General features: G+C 40.1%; 1 protein-coding gene across 4 annotated transcripts in view; it reads left to right on the top strand.

Moving 5' to 3' along the window:
• dennd6a (DENN/MADD domain containing 6A) overlaps positions 1-22,154 on the top strand; it is a 128,764-nt gene that overhangs the window by 4,582 nt on the left and 102,028 nt on the right. For 3 of the 4 annotated variants that reach the window (XR_015759398.1, XM_087994345.1, XM_043708166.2), the window contains exons 2-3: positions 8,542-8,580; positions 8,669-8,711. The exons of the other annotated variant lie outside the window; for it this stretch is intronic. Coding sequence is in view for 2 of the 3 variants with exons in the window: in XM_087994345.1 (XP_087850471.1) it covers positions 8,542-8,580; positions 8,669-8,711 (82 nt within the window). In the remaining variant the exon portion in view is untranslated. The remainder of the gene's footprint in view (positions 1-8,541; positions 8,581-8,668; positions 8,712-22,154) is intronic. 4 annotated transcript variants of the gene reach the window in all.

Below are 22,154 nucleotides of genomic sequence, written 5' to 3'. Positions count from 1 at the left end.
GGTTAACTACAATTGGTTTTATACCTTTGCTAAAAGTTTTCTTCTTCTTTAAGTTATATCTTTATATAAGTCATGATTTTTTTTAATGCTTGCCATTGTTCCTTAACCTTTTCTGTTAGCTTCCTTTCCCTGTCCACTCCAGCCAACACAACACGAATTCCAATGTAATTATCATTACTTATAATTGGTTTCTAGTGCTGGTTTCTAACTCTCAAACTTAATATTAAATTTCACAATGTCATGGTCATGTTCCCGAGCAAATTGTGAAGTAGGGGAGTGTTTGTTGGTAGATGTTTTCAGTTTGATTAGAAGGTTTGGTGATCTTCAGCAGTCTGTGTTGGATTCTTGAATTTCCTGACATAATGACCTAGATTTTGGTTCACTGTGCACAATTTTAAAGTTTGTAGATGATACAGAAGATGGAAGCAATATGACCTGTGAGGATTATATCAGATTTAGGAGCAGTCTGTTACTCCATTTGATCATGGCTGATATTTTTCTGCCTTCTCCCCATAATCCAGACCCATAATCCAGAATCCTTTTGCTCATCAAGAAGCTATCTATCTCTGTCTTAAAGATACTTAATGACTTGACCTCCACAGTCAGAAGAGGATAGTACAGAACTTGAGAAAGACAGTCAGTTGATGGAATAGCAAACAGATAGCAGATGAAGTTCAATGCAGTGCAATATCAAATGAGGCATTTTGGTAAGAATAACATGGACAGACAGTATAAGCTAAATTATACAATTCTAAAGAATGTGCAGGAGCAGAGATGCCTGGGTGAATATGTCCACAAATTATTAAAGATGACAGGATGGATTGAGAGTGTAGCTAATAAAGTATGCAACGTCCTGTGGTTTATTGATTGGGGTGCAGAACACGAGAACAAGGAGGTTTTGTTGAACTTGCATAGGGCACTAATGTGTCGTCACCTGGAGTATTGTGTTGAGTTCTGGGTGCAGCAATTTGGAAAGGATATGAAGGCATTTATTTGTTTTTAATATGAGGGAACTCATTGCAGACAAATTAATCATGGTAAGGCGATGGCCTCATGATATTATCACTAGACTGTTAATCCAGAGATTAGATCAAAGTGGTGCTGGAAAAGCAGAGACCCATGTATTGTACTGGGGATCCAGGTTTGACTTTGGTTGGAATTTTAATCCAATAAAACAAAATCTGGAACTAAGAATCTACTGGTGACCGTGAAATAATTGCTAATTGTCGGAAAAGCCCATCACGTTCACTAACGACCTCCAGTGAAGGAAATCTGCCTTCCTCACCTGGTCTGGCCAATGTGTCACTCCAGACCCACAGCAATGTAATCGACTTTCACTTGCCCTCTGAAATGATTTAGTGAGCCATTTCATTGTACAATTGCTACTCAGTCTCAAAGAAATGAAACCCAGATGGATCACCTGACATTAACCCAGACATTGGAAAAACAAAGACAACGGCAGAAACAGCCCTGTCGACTCTGCAAAGTCCTACTTATTAACATCTGGGGACCAAAGTCAAAACTTGGGAGAGCTGTCTCACAGACCAGTCAAGCAACAGCCTGACATAGTCATGCTCACAGAATAATCATACCTTACAATGTCCCTAACACCACTGTCACCATCCCTGGATATGTCCTATCCCAGCAGCAGGACAGACCGAGCAGAGGTGGTGACACAGTGGTGTGCAGTTGGGAAGGAGTTGCCCTGGGAGTCCTCAACATTGACTGCTGACCCCATGAAGTCTCATGGCTTCTAGTTAAACATGGGCAAGGAAACCTCCTGATTACCACGTACCATCCTCAGTCAGCTGAGGAATTGGTACTCAGAGTCACAGAGATGTACAGCACGGAAACGGACCCTTCGGTCCAACTCGTCCATGCTAACTAGATATCCTAACCTAATCTAGTCCTATTTTCCAGCACTTGACTCACATTGCTCTAAACCCTTCCTATTCATATACCATCCAGATGCCTCTTAAATGTCACGATTGTACCAGTCTCCACCACTTTGTCTGGCAGCTCATTCCATATATGTACCACCCTCTGTGTGAAAAAAATCCCCTTAGGTCCCCTCTAAATCTTTTCCAACACATCTAAATCTTCACCAACACATTCCACCCTGACCTTAAATTTCTGACAACTCCTTCCCCTTCCTGGACCTCTCCATCTCCATTAATGATGACCGACTTGACACCAACATTTTTTACAAACCCACCGACTCCCACAGCTACCTGGATTACGCCTCTTCCCACCCTACCTCCTGCAAAAATGCCATCCCGTATTCCCAATTCCTCCGCCTCCGCTGTATCTGCTCCCAGGAGGACCAGTTCCACCACAGAACACACCAGATGGCCTCCTTCTTTAGAGATCGCAATTTCCCTTCCCACGTGGTTGAAGATGCCCTCCAATGCATCTCGTCCACATCCCGCATCTCCACCCTCAGACCCCACCCTTCCAACCGTAACAGGGACAGAACGCCCCTGGTGCTCACCTTCCACCCTACCAACCTTCGCATAAACCAAATCATCCACTGACATTTCCACCACCTCCAAACGGACCCCACCACCAGGGATATATTTCCCTCCCCATCCCTTTCCGCCTTCCGCAAAGACCGTTCCCTCTGTGACTACCTGGTCAGGTCCACGACCCCGACAACCCATCCTGGCACCTTCCCCTGCCACCGCAGGAATTGCAAAACTTGTGCCCACACCTCCTCCCTCACGTCCATCCAAGGCCCTAAAGGAGCCTTCCACATCCATCAAGGTTTTACCTGCACATCCACCAATATCATTTATTGTAACCGTTGCTCCCGATGCGGTCTCCTCTACATTGGGGAAACTGGACACCTCCAGCAGAGCGCTTTAGGGAACATCTCTGGGATACCCGCACCAATCAACCACACCGCCCTGTGGCCCAACATTTCAACTCCCCCTCCCACTCAGCCGAGAACATGGAGGTCATGGGCCTTCTTCACCGCCGCTCCCTCACCACCTGACGCCTGGAGGAAGAACGCCTCATCTTCCGCCTCGGAACACTTCAACCCCAGGGTAGCAATGTGGACTTCAACAGTTTCCTCATTCCCCCTTCCCCACCTCACCACAGTTCCAAACTTCTAGCTCAGCACTGTCCCCATGACTTGTCCTACCTGCTTATCTTCTTTTCCACCTATCCACTTACCCCCCCGACCTATCACCTTCATCCCCTCCCCCACTCAACTATTGTATTCTATGCTACTTTCTCCCCACCCCCACCCTCCTCTCATTTATCTCTCCACCCTTCAGGCTCTCTTCCTGTATTCCTGATGAAGGGCTTTTGCCTGAAATGTCGATTTTACTGCTCCTTGGATGCTGCATGAACTGCTGTGCTTTTCCAGCACCACTCTAATCTAGACTCTAAATCTTTTCCCTCTCACCTTAAACCTGTGCCCTCTAGTTCTGGACTCCCACCCCCGAGGGAAAAGACCTTGTCTATTTACCCTATCCATGTCCCTCATGATTTTATAAACCTCTCTAAGGTCACCCTTCAGCCTCTGATGCTTCAGGGAAAATAGTCCTAATTTATTCAGTCTCTCCCGATTGCTTAAGCCCTCCAACCCTGTCAACATCCTTGTAAATCTTTACTGAGTCCTTTCAAGTTTTGCAACATCCTTCTTGTAGGAGGGAGACCAGAATTGCACACAATATTCCAAAAGTGTCCTAACCGGTGTCCTGTACAGCCACAACATGACCTCCCAACTCTTACAATCAATGCTCTGACCAATAAAGGAAAACATCAAATGCCGCCTTCACTATCCTATATACATGTAACTCAACTTTCAAGGAACAATGAACCTGCACTCCAAGATCTCTTTGTTCAGCAACACTTCTCAGGACCGTGTACATTGACCTCAGTACATTGGCCCATCTGATCAAGATCTCATTGTACTCTGAGGTAACCTTCTTTGCTGTCCATTTTTGGTTTCATCTACAACTTATTAACCACAAACATCCTCCATATAGAACAACACTTAGGGGAAACAGTGAGAATGACCAGGGCACAGAATGTACTCTGTGTGGGGGCATTGTTGTCCACCACCAAGAATGGCTTAGCAACAGTACTACTGATTGAGCTGGTAAGATCCAAAAGGACATAGTGGCTAAACTGGGTCTGCGGCAGTTGGCGAGGGCACCAGCAAGAGCTAAAGATATACATGACCTCATCATTACCAAGATACCAGCTGCATCAGTCCAAGACAGTATCAGTAAGTGTGACCACCGCACAGTCCTTGTAGAGGTGAATTCCCATTTTCACATTGAGAATAACCCCCATTGTGTTGTGCGGCACTATCACCATGCTAAATGAGACAGACTTCAAACAGATTTAGCAATTCAAGACTGAGCATCCATGAGATGCTGTTAGTGGCCCACAGCGACAGAATTGTATTCCAGCACACTTTATAACCCCACGGCCCAGCATGCCCCCCCACTGAACCATTACCATCAAGCCAGGGATTGAACCCTGAATTGTGCAGAATAGCATGCGAGAACCAGCACCAGGCATACCTGAAGATGAGGTGTAAACCTGCTGAAGTCACCAAAAAGGACTACTTGCATGCTAAGCAGCATTGAGCAGCAAGTGATAGAGCTAAGGGATCCCACAGCTGATGGATTAGATCTAAGCTTTGCAGCCTTGCCACATACAGTCATGAATGGTAGTTGACGATTTAAATAACTCACTGAAGAAAGGAGGCTCCACAAAAACCCCTATCCACAATGAGCCCAGCATGTCAGTGCAAACGATAAGGCTTGAGCTTGCACAGCAGTCTTCAGCCAGAAGTGCCAAGTGGATGACCCATCTTGGCTTCCTCCAGTGGTCCCCAGCATACCGGATACTAGTCTTCAGCCAATTTGATTCACTCCAACCGATATCAAGAAACAGTTGGAGGCAATGGATGCTGCAAAGGCTACGGGCCCTGACAATATTCCATCAATAGTCCTGAAGACTTGTGCTCGCACCTTGCTGCTCCCCTAGCCAAGCTGTTCCCTTTGGTAACGACACTGGCATCTACCTGACAATGTGGAAAATTGCTCAAGTATGTCCTGTACATAAAAAGCAGGACAAATCCAACCCAACCAATTGCCACCCCATGACTACTCTCGATCATTAGTAAACTGATGAAAGCTGTCATCAAAAGTGCTACCAAGCAGCACCTGCTCAGCAACCACCTGCTTAGTGACACCCAGTTTGGGTTCCACCAAGGCCACTCAGCTCCTGACCTCATTCAAGCCTTGGTTCAAACATGAACAAAGCTGAATTTCAGAGGTGAGGAAGAGTGACAGTCCTTGATGGCAATGCTGCATTCAGTGGATTGTGGCATCAAAGAGCCCTGGCAAAGCTGGAATTGATAGAAATCCAGGGGCAAACTTTACGGTGGTCAGAATCATCCCTGAATTGAGGAAGATGGTCATGGTTATTGAGGTCCGTCATCTCCGCTCCAGGGCATCTCTGTAGGAGTTCCTCAGGGAAGTGTCCTTGACCCAAACAACTTCAGCTGCTTTCCTCCATTAGAAGGTCAGAAGTGGGGATGTTCGCCGATGATTGCAAAATATTCAGCACCATTCATGACGACTCAGTCTGAAGCAGTCCATGCCCAAATGCAACAAGATGGGGACGATATCCAGGTTTGGGCTGATAAGTGGCTGGTAACATTTGTGCCCTACAAGTGCCAGGCTATGACTATTACTGATAGGAGACAATCTTAATTCCCCTACCCTTGAGGTTCAATGAAGTTACCATCACTGATCCCCTTACCATTGATCAGAAACTCAACTGGGCTCACACAGTGGCTACAAAATCAGGTCAGAGGCTATGAATACTCACCACCTGACTCCCCAAAGCCTGTCTGCCATCTACAAGGCACAAGTCAGGAATCTGATGGAATACTCCCCAGTTGTCTGGATGAGTGCAGCCCCAATAATACCCAACAAGTTTGACACCTTCTTGGACCAAGCAACCTGCTTTATTGGCAATACATCCAGAAGTATCCATGCCCTTCACCACCCACACTTACTAGCAGCAGTGTGTACTATCTATAAAAGCACTGCAGAAATTCACCAAAGATTCTCAGACAACATCTTTCAAACCCATGATCATTTCCATCTTGCAGCAGGCACATAGGAACACCACCACCTTCAAGTTCCCCTCCAAGCCACTCACCATCCTGACTTGGAAATAAATCACCATTCCTTCACTATCGCTGGGTCCAAATCCTGGATTTCCCTCCCTAAGGACATTGTGGGTCAACCCACAGCAGGTGGAGTGCAGCGGTTCAAGAAGGCAGCTCACCACCACCTACCTTCTCAAGGAAAACGAGGGATAGGCAATAAATGCTGGCCACCCAGAGACACTCCATCCCACAAAATGCATAAATGAAAAAGATCACTGAATGAAATTCAAGACTAATATACATGAATTTAAATTGAACATACATTTTCAAGTAATTGTTGATATAATAAAGTATAAATTTTTATTATGAATGTAACTGCTTGGTGGCTATTAAACATCCCAGTCACACAGTAAGGTACGGTACAGTAATCATTTCTCTTCTACCTTCGACTAGCTGATATAGCTATGTAACAGGCCACAATTGTTGTGTCAGAATAGCATATTTTGACTGAACTGCTGACTTTCCCTCTGTACCTTAGTGGCTCAGATTTTGATGTAGCACTCACAATCATTGATGGGTAAATCAGGCAGCAACTGCCAATGCATGCATAGTTAATCACAGAAACCCAAAGTTGCTGTTTGATTTTATAAGCTCTTGCATCATCTTGAGACTCAAAAGGTGTGTGCCTTATCCAAAAGGCACTCATTAATCATGCCCATTTTAGCATGTTGTACAATTATTAATGCTATGCAATAGCTTTAGTGTCTTATACAAGTAAGAAGTCTTAACCACTAAGATTTTAATTGTCTCACTTTTCTCTTAATGATGATTTCCATTTAATTTAATTAGTTTTCAGTTCTGAATGTCTCAGTGAGAGTTCTTCAGTCTGCTCAAACAGATGCATTTTTAAAAATTAATTAATGGGATGTGAGTATCATTGCTTGGGCCAGCATTTATTGTCCATCCCTAGCTGCCCTTGAGAAGCTGCTGGTGAGCTACATTATTGGACTGCTGCAACCAATTTAGTGTATGCTTGGCTTGAATTCCTGGATTTTGACCCAGCAATGCTTGAAGGAACGCCCATATAATTTGAAGAAGGAATGGTGAGTTTGAAATATATCACCATACCACAAATGTCACTGAGATAAAATCCTGGAACACCCGCCCGAATGGCGTTGTGCCCAAATACTTGCCCTGCTCATACAGGCTGTAGATCTCCTGTAGCGGGTCGACTGCTGTTCTGACTGTGTCTAATAAATGCTTAACAAAATGTTAATGCTATCAGAAATGTTCTGGACTGCTGTAAGTATAATGAACATTTAAGTGCTGTTAATTCACTGCTAACTACAGAATCCATATCTTTATTTCAACCTAACATGTCCTTCTAATGACAGAACATCTGGAGCACATGCCCCATGTCGGTATTTACTGAATAGTGCACTGTCATGTAGCCTTCCTTAGAGATACATTATAAGGTAAAGTATTTCATATTGCAGAAGACAACAGCCTAGTGGTATTTTTGCTGGACTGTTAATCCAGAGACCTGAATATGCTCTGGGGACCTTGGTTTGAATCCTGCTTTAGCAGATGGTTGAATTTGAATTCAGTAAAAAATCTGGAATTAAGAGTCTACTGATGACCATGAATCAATTGTCCAATATCAGAAGAACTCATCTGGTTCACTCATTTCCTTTTGGAAATGAAACTGCCATCCTAACCTGGTCTGGCCTACTTGTGACTCCAGACCCACAGCAATGTGGTTCTCTCAACTGCCCTCTGGGCAATTAGGGTTGGGAAATAAATGTTAAGCATAACCTGTGATGCCCTCAACCTGTGAGTGATTTTTTAAAAAGAAGTTCTTTACTTTAGTTTACTATTTCCAGGAGATAAGTATTAGAATTATTAATACTTAGTCTTAATATAAGAAAATTGTTCTTTATTTTCATCTATATTTTCTTTCACATTCTTAATGTGGGGTGGCATGGTAGCTCAGTGGTTAGCACTGCTGCCTCACAGCGCCAGGGACCTGGGTTTGATTCCAGCATCAGTTGACTGTCTGTTTGGAGTTTGCACATTCTCCTCTTGTCTGTGTGGGTTTCCTCCGGGTGCTCCGGTTTCCTCCCACAATCCAAAGGTCAGGTGAATTGGTCATGCTAAATTGCCTATAGTGTTAGATGCATTAGTCAGGGATAAATATAGGGGAATGGGTTTGGGTGGGTTACTCTTCGGAAGATCTGTGTGGACTTGTTGGGCCGAAGGGTCTGTTTACATACTGTAGGGATTCTAATCTAATGTTTTTGATATATGCAACGTATTTTGATCTGTTTTACCATGGCAGTTGTGGCTTGTTTTGTAAAAACATTAATATTACTTTGACAATGTGTTACTTTTTCTAGGTAATATATCCTCCTCACGCAAAGCTATCTGACAAAGAGGTTAGTATAACGAGCACTGTAAACTGCCTTTTTATTTATTTTGAACAGTTGCAGAAATATCATCAAAGTCTATTGCTTTGTTTTTCAGAAAACAAGTATTTGTTATTTATCCTTTCCAGACTCTAATTCAGGTAATTTACCTATTGCTCTATTTATTAAATTAGCTCATGTTTGACTGATAAGTAGAGCTATTAACTGCTACCAATGACCTTTATGGTTATTGTCACTTCTTTGAAAGGAAATGAGAGAGTCTCCAATGGGAATAGAAAGATGAACAGAAAAAACAAGGGTATTTATGAAATAACTTAATGTTGGAAATGAGATGAATCCTGAATTGTTTGAGAGTGAGAGGATTATATATGCCAAGAGAAGTTTGAGAGTTAAATAAACTAAAGAAATATGTTAGCACAGATTTTAGGGTCGCCATTTCAAAGAAACTGCTAGTATTATCTGTAAACAGCAAATGCTGCAAATCACAGTGGGTTAGGCAGCATCCATGGAGAGAACGCAAGCTAACGTTTTGAGTCTAGATGTTATCTGGACTCAAACTCAGGTGGCTTTCTCTTCATGGATGCTGCCTAACCCGCTGTGATCTCCAGCATTTCTTGTTTTCAATTCAGATTCCAGCATATGCAGTAATTTGCTCGTATACTTGTTGGTATTTTCTGCTTATTGCCTGTGAAATTTTGTGAATTCTGGCATCTGCACTGGGACACTTAAACTTCAGAATCCAGAAGTTTCTGTTTACTAAATTGCTGTTCCTCTAAAGGATATAACATTCTGATCAGGCTCATTGTGTGCAGTTTTGGTCACTACATTACAGGAAAGACATAATTGCTCTGGAGAGTGCAGAGAAGATTTACTGAAATATTGCTAGGCCTGGAGAATTGCAGCCATGAGACCAGTTTGGAGAGGTTGGGGTTGCTTTCCTTGGAACAGAGCAGGGTGATGCGTGACATGATTGAGGTATATAAAATGCTAAAGAATAGAGGTGGAAGGACAGAAGGAACCGATTTCCCTTGGCAGAGAGTTCAAAAACCAGAGGTCATATATTCAAGCTAAGTGGCATTTGGATTAGAAAGGATGTGAGGAAAATCTTTTTACACAGGGGTTGATGTGTATCTGGAATTCATTGGCTGAGTTGGTGGTGGAGGCTGAGACCGTAACCTCTTTTAATAAGTACCTAGATCTACTCAAGTGCTATAGCCTGTAGGGCTATGGGCTGTGTACAGGAGGTGGGATTAGAAAGGGCTTCTAGTATTTTTTTGGTCAACATGGGCAAGATGGACTGAATGGCCCCCTTCTGTACTATTTCATTTTTATGCTTCTATGGGCAAGTTCTTGCAGACTGTAATCTTTATAAATAAGACAACAAGATGTCAGAACAGCAGTAGACATTTCAATGCGATGATGCCTGATGTGATAATGCTCAAATCTACTTTTCTATCTTAATCCCATAACCTTTGGTTATCTTACTCATTAGAAATCTGTGTATCACAAAATTGGGTGTACAGAACAACCCAGCCCCTCAAGCCCATTCTGGTTTCTGAGAAAAATAAATCCTCCTCATCTCTGTCCTAACCTACTTAACGTCCTCATAAAGTAATCCCTCCACACCCAGGTTCAACCGAATGACTCCTCTTTACACTGCGTCCAATGCTAGTGCACATTTCCTTAGATAAACTGTTCACCATATCCAGTTGTGATCTAACTCAAGCCTTACCTATTTGTATTTCATTCCTTTTGAAATAAACATTGACAACTTATTTGACTTCCATATTAAGTTCTGAATTTGAATGTTAGCTTTTTATGATTTATGCACAAGGTCTCTCAACTCCCCCAATTATGGAGTTTTCTGCAGTCTCTCTCCACTTGAATATTATTGAACTCATCTATTATTCCTGACAAATACATGAGCTCACATTTCCCTACGTTGCATTCCATTTGCCAAGTATTTACCTATCACTTAACCTGTCTGTATCCTAATGAAAACACTTAGTGTTCCACCTATTTGTGTCATCCAAAAACGTGGTGATAGTACATTGACCCAAGCCGTTCATATGTTATAAATAATTATGGCCCCAGCCATAAAGGAAAGTACTTAAAGTATTTCCTTTAAGTTTCATTTATATAAATGTTATTAAAGTTCGTTGTTTTGAACTCAATAAAATTTAGAAAACTTGATGTTAAATCAGTGTATTTTATTTTCTGATTGGCTGTCCATACAAATTCTTCAGACCAAATCGCCATTTATTCTACTTGACAGCATTACTTCCATTCGAGACCTGGCAATTACCTCGACTTGACGCAAGATTCCAGTTTACATCTCAAAAAGCAAAATTCACTCCAGTGAGATTATTTGTTCTTTGCTGGTAGCGTTTTTTTGTAGTCAGTGACAAGGGCCATCTTTTTGCCACTGATTGTAAAAGTCAGGGCAAGATGGAATGCATTATTTTAGGATTGTGAGAGAAATGTGGAAAGAAATTCCAGAGATTCTTCAAATTATATTGTGGGACTGTTAGGAATATTAATATCTCTCAGTGACTGGAGAATCGTCAATAAAGTAATTTTTTTTTAAAGAAGGGTGACCATTATTAAATCAAGCAATTACCATCCAGTTAGTAAGGAATTGTATGTGATAACAATTTTGTGCTCAAATATGTATCAAAATATATGACAAATAACTTCAAACATTTATCATTTGTTTGGTTATCATAAGCACATGGGATGCAATCATTTTAGAGGTATAAGCTTAATGAATGATCTCATTAAAGTGATTTTGAAAACTATAATAAAAAGAAATTAGTAAGGCATATGATACAGAGGGTGTAGGTTTGCTCGCTGAGCTGTAGATTTGATATCCAGACGTTTCATTACCTGGCTAGATGCCATCCATCAACCCCTCAGAAAATGAACAAGAAATGACATCACCATAAACCCCAGGAACCCCATCCAGGAGAAAGATATAAGTAGAAAGCAGGAGACAACAGCTTCGCTTCACTTGGAGGTCGCCACTGATGATGTTACCTAGCGAGGTAATGAAACGTCTGGATATCAAATCTACAGCTCAGCGAGCAAACCTACACCCTAAACCTCAACCTGAGCTACAAACCTTGCGAATATGATACAGAAATTGATGAAACAGCCTGTACTTAGACCTGGAGAAGGAATAAAAAAAGGGAATATTAAACTTGAGATTTTAGGAAAGCCATTTGGTAATTTACCACATGGGAATTTAATTAGAGAAAATTGATAATTGGAGAGAGAACAAAGGATAGAAATTGGGAGTTTTTTTTTAAGAATAGTTGGAAGTGGACAGTAGTGTCCTACAGAATGCAGTGTTAAAGCACCTTCTGTTCATTGTGTATATTAATGATTTGGATTAAAACTCAGGAAGCTCAGGGGAACAAAAAGATCTTGGCTGCTTATCCACAGATCTGTGAAGGCGGCAGGGCAGGTTAATAGATGTGTGCAGTTTACAAAACAAGGTAAAGGAGCTTGCAGCACAGATTGAAATTTGCCGATATGATGTGGATATCATTTGCGATATGGCTGCAAAAGGATCATGGCTGGGAAATACGTATTCAAGGATAAGGGTCCTATCAACAGGACAGGCAGATGGGCAGAAGATGCTATTAGTAAGGAATTAAATTAAGTCAAGATCAAGGAGTGATATGGAGTCAGAGGGGACAGAATCTCTGTGGGTAGAGTTAAGGAACCACAAAGGAAAAGAGACCCTAATGGGAGTAATGTTACAGGCCTCCCAACAGTAGTCCGAATGTAGGGAAAAAAATAAATCAGGAAATGAAAAATGCATATAATGAAGGCCCTATTACAGTAATTATGGGGGACTTCAATTTGCAGATAGCCTGGGAAAATCAATTTGGTAGCAGATTCCATGAAAAGGAATCTGTGAGGCTTTTTTAGGAGCAGCTTATGGTAGGGAACAAGCTTAAGGTAAAGGGTCCTCTTGGGCATAATGACCATAATATTATAGAATTCACCCTGAAGTTTGAGAGGGAGAAGTTGGAATCAGATGTAACAGTATTACAATTGAGTGAAGTTAACTATAAAGGCATAAGGGAGGAGCTGGCGAGAGTTGATTGGAAAAGAAGCCGAGCAGGGAAGATAGTGGAGCAGCAATGGTAGGTGTTTCTGGGAATAATTTGGAAGGTAGAGCAGAAATTCATTCCACAGAAGAAGAAATTTGCTAAGGGAAGGGCAAGGCAACCATTGCTGATGAGGGAATTCAGGGACAACATAAAAGCAAAAGAAAAAGCATGTATCATGCTGAAGATTAGTGGGAACCCAGAGGAATGGGAAGCTTTTAAAAACCAGCAGAGGACAACTTTTTTTTTAAAAGAAGCAATAAGGAAGAAGATGACATGAGGGTAAGCTAGCTAGCAATATAAAAATTGCAAGAGTTTTTTTAGGTATCTGAAAGGTGAGAGAGACACAAGTAAGATATTGCTATAAAAATGTGTATGGAAAAGTAGTAATGGGGAGCAAAAAATTGGCGGAGGAACTGAAGAGGTACTTTGCATCAGTCTTCAAGATAAAAAGAAAATCAGTAGCAGATCAGAACTTCAAGACAGTCGGGGCCGATGTCAGTGTGGTGACCATTATAAAGGAGAAAGTGCTGAAAGGTGAATAAGTTACCTGGACCGGATGTACTGTAGCCCAAGGTTCTGAAGTTGATAACTAACTAGACTGTAAAGGCATTGGTGATTTTTCAGGAATCACTGGAGTCCTGGGGGGTCCCAGAAGACTGGAAAATGGCTAATGTAACATTCTTGTAAGGGAGGGAGGCAGAAGACAGGATATTATATACTGATTAGTCTCACCTCAGTCGGTGGTTAGATTTTAAAGTCCATTTTTAAGGATGAGATTATGAAGTACATAGTAAAATAGGATGAAGTCACTAGAGCTTTATCAAGGGGAGGTCATGTCTGACAACTCTGAGATTTCTTTGAGGAAGCTACGAGCAAATTACAGAGAGGATAGCAAGTGGATGTAATCTATTTGGAAGCCCTTTGACAAGATGCCACACAGGAGGCTGCTAAGTAAGATAAGAGACCATGGTATTAGAGGAATTGTACTAACATGGGTGGAGGACTGGCTGACTGATAGAAGGCAGGAGTGGGGATAAAGGGATCTTTTTCAGGATGGCCGTCAGTGACGAGTGGAATTCCATAGGTGTCCATGGGGCTACAATTATTCACACTCTACATTAATAATTTAGACTGCTATGTTGGCAGATGTCACAAAGATAGGTGAAGAAACAGGAAGACTGTAGAGTGGACAAAGAAGGAGCCAATGAAATACTATATGGGAAAGTGTGAGGTTATGCACTTTTTGTAGGAAGAGTCGAGGCATAGATTATTTGCTAAATAGGGAAAAGTTTTGGAAATCTGAAGCACAAGGGGACTTGGGAGCCCTTGTTCAGGGTCCTCTTAATGTTGACATGCAGGTTCAGTTGGCAGTTACGAAGGAATTGCAATGTTAGTATTCATTTCGAAAGGACGAAAATACAACAGCAAGGATGTACTGCTGAGGCTGTAAAATGCTCTGTTCAGACTGCATTAGGAATATTCTGAGCAGTTTCAGACCCTGTATCTGAGGAAAGATGTGCTTGTGTTTGAGTGGATCCAGAGGAGGTATACAAGAATGATCCAGGGGATGGTGGACTGTCATCTGAGGAGTGATTGAGGACTCTGGGTCTCTAATCGGAGTTTAGAAGGATAAGGGGAATCTCATTGAAACTTACAGAATATTGAGATATCTGGATACCGTGCAAGTGAGGATGATGTTTCCACTAGTAGGATAGATGAGGACCTCAAGACACAGCCTAAGCGTGAAAGGATCAACTCTATATCATTGTTTGTCACTTGTCTTTTTAAATCTTGTTTCTCCAATTTACAGACAGAGTTCACATCTTATTGCATAAAATACTGATTCAGAGATTTTTGCATTGAACTTTCTTAGTTCTGCAACATCCTCAGTGATTGGAAAGAAAAGGTGCAAAAGCATGCAAGTTGGGTGGGAATGGATAACTTTTTTGGGTCTAGCGGGTTTACATTATAAGGATAAATTGGGACTTTTCCCACTGGAGCATGGGAGGTTGAGGGATAACATTGATGTTTATAAAATCATGAGGGACATAAATAAGATGAATCGCAAAGATCTTTTCCCTAGGGTTGCAGAGTTCAAAACTAGAGGGCATAATTTCAAGGTGAGAGGAGAGATTTAAAAGGGACCTGAGGGACAACGTTTTCAAACAGGGTAGTTCGTATGTCACATGAACTGCCAGAGGAAGTTATAGATTTAGGTACAGTTACAACATTTAAAAGACTTTTGAACAGGAATAGGAAAGGTTTAGAATGATTTTGGCCAAACACAGGCAAATGGGGCAAGTTTAGTTTGGGAAGCATGGATGAATTGGACTGCAGGGTCTGTTTCCTTGCTGTATGACTTTATAATTTGTTGCTGCAAAATCACAGCTTTTTGTCTGCTTTGTCGTTGAATCACACAACACAAGTTTGTGCCGTGATTTTTTTCAACAAGTTATAGAATCATAGAATTTTACAATACAGAAAGTAGCCATTCAACCCATTTTCTAATTTTTAACCATGCCATGTGAGAGAAGAATAAACAGAATTTTGCTGTTGAGAAAAATAAATTGGATGTTTGATACACATTCATCTAATATTTGACCAGAAATGATGCCTTGCACAGGGAACCCGTGGGAGTGGAGGAGTATCTGAATACAATGATGAATATATGCACTGAATAAGACTTTTTTTTTTGGCTGTGTCACAATTCTTTGAGGGTGTAGGAGATTTTGTCATAAGTGTCTCTGCTTTAGGTAAGAAGAGAAAATAGAATTCAAAAAACATTCCCTACTAATTAAATTGAAGAAAATGCAGTGTGTTTCAAAATATCTTGTGAAATGTTAGCCCCTTTTAAAAAAAAAATTAAACAAATTAGAATAAACTAATATTTGGAATTGGGTATCAGTTAATCAATAAGCTCTACTTTGATTAAAAATAACAAGATATACAATTATCTTCACTAAGATTCAAGCTAAATGTGTCTTAAAATCCACCATTCTCCAGAGTGTGTAACTAGTAAGAACAAGTTCTTTCTGGAATGGTTACCATCTGCTAAAAGTTTCTGTTTAGCATCTTTTGAATGTCATTTTGATTATAAATGAAGAACTGAAGTCTTAGACAAATTTGGATCGTGGCGTAATCATTTTTAGATTTGCTCTCAAATGACTTAGAATATCTTAAAATGGACAACTTTTTAAGACTTATTACAAAGAATAAACCCACTTGAAGTCACAAACTATCTTGTTTTGGAAACAAAAACAGAAATTGCTGGAAAACTGAGCAAGTCTAGCAGTATCTGTAGAGAGAAAGTAGAGTTAATGTTTCTGGTTCAGTGATCCTCCTTCTCTCCAGATGCTGTCAGACCTGCTGAGTGTTTCCAGAAATTTTTATTTTTGTTTCTGATTTCTAGCATCCTTAGTTCTTTTTTTATTTTATCTTCTCTTTGAAATGTTTTGTTATTCTTCCATAGTCACTGTCAAAATCTTTCAAATTCCTACCTAACTGTGGATCTACAATTCTTCCATAGTCACTGTCAAAGTCTTTCAAATTCCTACCTAACAGTGGATCTACAGACTACAGCTTTTCAAGAAGGTAGCTGATCACTGTCTTCTAAAGGACAATTGGAGATGAGTAATAAATGCTGGCTTTGTCAATTATGGCCTTATCCCATGAATGAACTTTTTTTAAAAAACACAAAATGGATTACCAATCTAAGTTGCATTATCAGGAGGGTAAAGACCAGAACCTGGACAGGGGAAAAAACAGATCAAGTCATTTTGTGCCAGCTTTTCTTACTACCTTGAGGTTAGTTATGAGAAGCATAATAAGTAAAGTCTAAACGAATAAAAAAGCTATGGATGCTGGAAATCAACCAAAAACAGAAATTGTTGGAAAAACTCAGTAGGTATGGCAGCATCTGTGCAGAGAAAGCAGCATTAATGTTTCAGGTCCACCGATGTTCTGAAGAGCCATGGACCTGAAATGTTAACTCTGCTTTCTCTCCATAAATGCTGCCAAACCTACTGAGATTTTCCAGCAACTTCTGTTGTTGTCTATAATAAGTAAAGATCCTAGTATCAAGACAGGAACATGGAGATGTTTAAAGTGTTTTCTGGCTGAATAGATGTTTGTCAAGGGATAGAATGTTGTTGAATCACAGGGAAGTTCCCAAGTTCCATTGTTGTTCCTTGCTGCCTTAACAGATGTATGCCTAGTAGCAAGTAGTGAATTGCATTTTACCTCCATCTTACCAGAATGGAGAGGGGGTAAAACAGCCAGTATTCTTGTGCAATATCTGGTGCACCCAGCTAAAAAGGACGGATGTAGGATGAGCATGTAATTAAACAAAATTGTAGTATTTTTAAAAAAAAATTGTGGTACCTGACCTCATAGATGAACATTGAACACAGGGGTCTCGATATTGAATGCTGTTGGTGCATGTAAAAGTTTATCCAGGGCAGGCATGGATGGGTTGGACCGAAGGGTCTGTTTCTATGCTGTACATCTCTATGACTCTATATTAGTCGCTATCTTGAATAAAAAGGCAAGAATGTTCAGGGGAGTCTCTTGTGAGTGTTAAATTTATTACAAAGGTTTTCAAATAAAGCTTTTTTCATCAAATCGTTTAGAACCAAATTCCATTGTTCTAAAGAGATGTCATCTTTGGGACTTAAATGTTAATTGGGGTCAAGATAAACCCAATTTGCTTGCAACTCCATGAGAGATTACTAAGAGGTTTCTATTCCTATTTTACATAAAAGTGAGCTTTTCAATGCAATAGTATAAGCTAACCTTGCTTTTTAGCTATGATAAAGACCAAGTGCAGGGGAAAGCTAGGAGGTATGGAAGAATTTGTGGAGAAAAAAATAGTTAACAACTGGAGTCCAATTCTGAGATCAGTACTTGGACTGCTTACCAAATAAAGTACACTGAGATTTTTCTGATAAATGATAAATTTTAATAATATTGAATGGTATATTTATAAATGGCTGCCTGTATATTTGTGGATGAAACTGATGTGCCTTATAGTTGTTTACCATAAAAAAACCCTTGTTTTATTTTCAATAAGTTCTACATAATTTTACTTATTAACTGGTTGGGCGACTGGTGCAAAGAGAGAATTTGTAGAATCCAGATATGTAGTGCATTTGATTGTACTTTTGACATTTGCTGCCAATGAGAATCTACTGAATATTTTTTTCAAAAGTAATTTCTTTAACATTTTTATTAATGTTTTAATAGTGAAATGGTTGTTTTTATTTTATCATTATCCTATATGTCATATATTAACATGTAGGCAGTACAGGACTTGAGAAATAATGAAAATGTGTAGCTGAGTGTTTTTAGTATACATGTCCAACTTCATATTGGCTGGCCATATTGCCAAAGGATGAAAGTCGGTGATTTTAAAAAGGAGGAATTGAAGGATAAACACGTTGAGGGCCTCTGGGGATAATGATATGGGAAAAGATGCCATAGGTAGAGATGTTGTCGCTGAAATTGGAGAGTGAAGCACGGGAATAAGTGAGACTGGTTGCACAAAGTTGGAGAATAGAGGAAAGAGATTGCAGAAATGTACTGTGGCTCACCATGCAAGGGCTGCAGAGAAGTCAAAATAATGTGCTACTTCCTTTAGACACAGCATATGTGTTTTGTGATTTTTGCAAAGGTTAATTCAGCGCTATGACAATGAATGGATAAATTCAAATAGCATTTACTTAGGAATTGGATCAGGATTTGAGAGATGAAAGGAAATTGAGGATTACAGAAGGGCTTTAGGGTGTTTCATGGAAACGGGCAAGAGATATTACTTGTAGACAGGGAAAATAATTACAGTTCCAGGTAACAAAGAACAGGGAAGGAAGCTCTGTGGATTACTCATATAGTAAGGTTGGGATCAAGGTTATAATAAATATAGACATTGAGTCAGTGAAAACCTATAAAAGATAAACGAGGGTATGAATCAAGTTCAGGGCTGTAATGAATAGCCTGAACTTCATTGAGAAGACATGTCTATGAGCTCCTTGTGCTTGTGGATGGGGTTGGAGAGTCAGAAGAGATGGGTCTGAGGAAAATATTGAATAAAGAAATGGAATATTGAGTGTTTTTTGTAGAGGACAGTAAGGTCATGTAGTTTTGATATCGTGCAGGTAAAATTTATGAGGCAAGGCCAAACCAATTGTGCATCGCATGTTTAATTCTAAAGACTTTCAAGATGGAAAGAATGAAAATTTGGCCATGCCTAAGAGGCTAACAATGATGCATCCATTTATTCCCTATAATTTATCAGGAAAATATTTCTATTCCGACTATTTAAAAACAAAATGCCAGGGACTTGGACATCAAAGCTAGAGATGACTGACCCATGGAAAATGAAGGGAAATGCTAGTATAGTTGAGAGACAGCATCTGCAGTTTGTGATTTGGAGGGAAGAGTTTTTTCCTGAAGATGCATGGAAGGAATTAGTATTGGAAGATGATAAACAAGTGTGGATAGTGAGGGGAGCAAGGAATATTAATTGTAGAAGGACCATAAAGACATGACAGTTTGAAGAAAAACCTGTGAAAATGAGATAATTTCTGTGGAGAGAATGCAGAGAATTAGAGCTGAAATGTTAAATGAATTCAGAGGATAAAAAATTATTCCGTGGGAAAGTTAAGCCAGAGAATGAAGTAACAGTAATATTGCCATCGTCTGCTCCTATCTCAGTACATTGGTTTCTGAAACATTACATCCCTGTTTCTGTTGCATTGATGCAACTACGTCTTTCAATTCCATCATAGCCATTAAGCTTCCCAAAGGGCAGTTCATCCAATACTATGTCCTATTCCATGTTTACTTTTGTTCACCCGTTACTTCTTTCCTTGCTGACCCAAGTTGATTCCCAATCCTGTACACCAATTTAAAATTCTCAGCCTTTCATTAAAATTATTTTTGGTTTATCTCATCATATCTTTATAATGTCCTCTAGTCCTAAAACATTTTTATATCCTTCAAATATGTGAACTCCTCCTATAAACTCCTCTGATTTTGGTCTCTTGTGCATCAGTCATTCCTTCCCTTATTCATATTATTGACAGCCTTTAATTGCTCAGCCCCATGTTCTGGAATCTCCTCCTTAAACTTGCCTGCCCCATTACCACCTCATTCAAGACAAGGCTAAAGGCTTACTTCGTTATTTCTTCTAATCTGTCCACCTTTTTAAGGCACACATTTTGTCTGACTAATAAGGATGCCATTTTTATTTTAGAACTGCTATTTAAATATAACTTGTTTTATTGTTCAATTTTGATTTTCATCCATTTTAACTCTTAGTTATATTTTCTACCCATAATGCTATTTAGGTCATCTATATATCCACATAATTTCTCTACTCCTTTTGAGATTTCTGACTTAATGAAATTGCATCTCATTTTGTGCATTCGTTTCATATTTATCATTTTTAAATACAGTCATAGAGTTACACAGCATGGAAATGGAACCTTTGGTCCAACTTGTCCATGCCAACCAGATATCCTAAATAAATGTACCCCATTTTGCCCTTCCATCCATCAAGACAGTATCTTGAATCGCTAATGTATACTATTGTGAATAAATTTCTCCTCAACAAGTGACAAACTTTTTGTGCAGTGGATATATTTTTGTGAAATTAAAAGTGAAAATTGTACATTATTATCTGGAACAAGAACTGAATTTGATGACTGCCAATAGGTACAAACAAATTAAGAGTGCAAATAGGTCAGTCAGCCTCTCTAGCCTGTTCTGCCATTGAATGAGATCATGGCTGATCTGATTGTGGCCTGAACTCTCGTTCCTGCCGAACAATGGCTTGCCCCCATCCATCCACCCAGTACAGTCGGTTTTTCTATAAATGAGTTTGTTCTTGTGTAATCGTGTGTTGTAGAAAAATCCCACTTTAGCAACAGAACTTAATGTTGGCGATGTAGTTGCGTTATTGCCAATACACATTTTAAAAGTTTATGCTTTTGAAATCAGCTTCTCCAATTCGTCAGTCACATTACAGTGAATTCGCTGAGTCCTTTGTTGTCGAGAATTTCCTTTGTCTTAAAAGTATTCAGTAACCACCTACACCGCTTTGAGGACGAATGTTCAAAGTCCTGAGATTTAAAAAAATCCTTCTGGTCTCTGTGGTAAATGTGTGACATTCTATTTTAAAATAGTGTTTGCTAGTTCTAGTCTCCAACAATTAGAAAAAATCCTTTTTAAGCATCACCTTGGTAGGTTCCCTCAGAATCTTATGTTTTTCACTAACATTATCACACATTCTGGATGTAGGTTTGTTCGCTGAGCTGGAAGGTTCATTTTTAACACTTCATCACTGTAATAGGTAACGTCATCAGTGAGCCTCTGAATGAAGCACTGGTGGCTTGGCCTGCTTTCTATTTGTGTTCATGTTTCCTTGGGTTGGTGATGTCATTTCCTGTTCTTTTTCTCAGAGGGTGGTAAGTGGAATCCAGGTCAATGTGTTTGTTGATAGAGTTCTGGTTGGAATGCCATGCTCTAGAAATTCTCGTGTGTGTCTCTGTTCGGCTTGTCCTAGGATGGATGTGTTGTCCCAGTCGAAGTGGTGTCCTTCCTCATCTGTATGTAAGGATACTAGTGAGACTGGGTTATGTCTTTTTGTGGCTAGTTGATGTACACGTATCTTGGTGGCTAGTTAGAACCTCAACCTGAACTACAAATCTTCTCCAAATTCGCTATCACACATTCTTCTAAACTCCAAAAGATATAGGTCCAGCCTGTCCAGACTTTCTTCCTGAGATGATTCTCCACCCCACCCCACACACCCATTCTGCTGATGAGCTGGGTGAACATCCTCTGAACTACTTTTCACACATTTACACCTTTTCTTTAAAAGCAGATTAAAATGACACAGATGACCAAACATCTTGACTTCTGTATTCCCCTTGCAATATGCACCAAACACTGCTTCGTCTCGAGGTTGGAATATTGGGATAATAAGGAATGCATTAATGACTAATGTCCACCCAGAATGGATTAAAGTTAAAAGATTAGTGAAGTACAAGAAGGTAAATGTTGGTCTTTCATGCTTATTTTGTAATAACTAGTCTCTTGACATGCTTTTGAGGAGCTTCATTTTAGAGATGAGAATTCTAGAAATGTATAGACTTTTGAGTGAATCATGTGCAAAGTACAGCTAAATCTCATAGATAATATTTGCCTTGACACATCCATTCCAGGTGTGGCCCCCATCCAGGGTGATTCAATTAGAACTATCTGGAAGTTCATATTGGGAAAGCAGATGTCACTCAGCTCTCCACCTTGATGCGGTATAGACGCTTGTATGCTCTGATTCTTTAAGTCATACCATTAGAGGTTCCTCGCTCCTGAGTTGGCCACTCATGGCAGCAAGGCTATTATTTTCAACGAACTGAACTTCAGAACCCCCAATTAAAAGAATGTGTTTAAGCTAAACTAATC

The sequence above is a fragment of the Chiloscyllium plagiosum genome, unplaced genomic scaffold, assembly GCF_037043375.1.
Source record: "Chiloscyllium plagiosum isolate Xiang-an unplaced genomic scaffold, Cpla_swu_hap1 HiC_scaffold_14, whole genome shotgun sequence".
Taxonomy (NCBI): domain Eukaryota; kingdom Metazoa; phylum Chordata; class Chondrichthyes; order Orectolobiformes; family Hemiscylliidae; genus Chiloscyllium; species Chiloscyllium plagiosum.
This window is presented reverse-complemented; position numbering and strand designations above follow the sequence as displayed.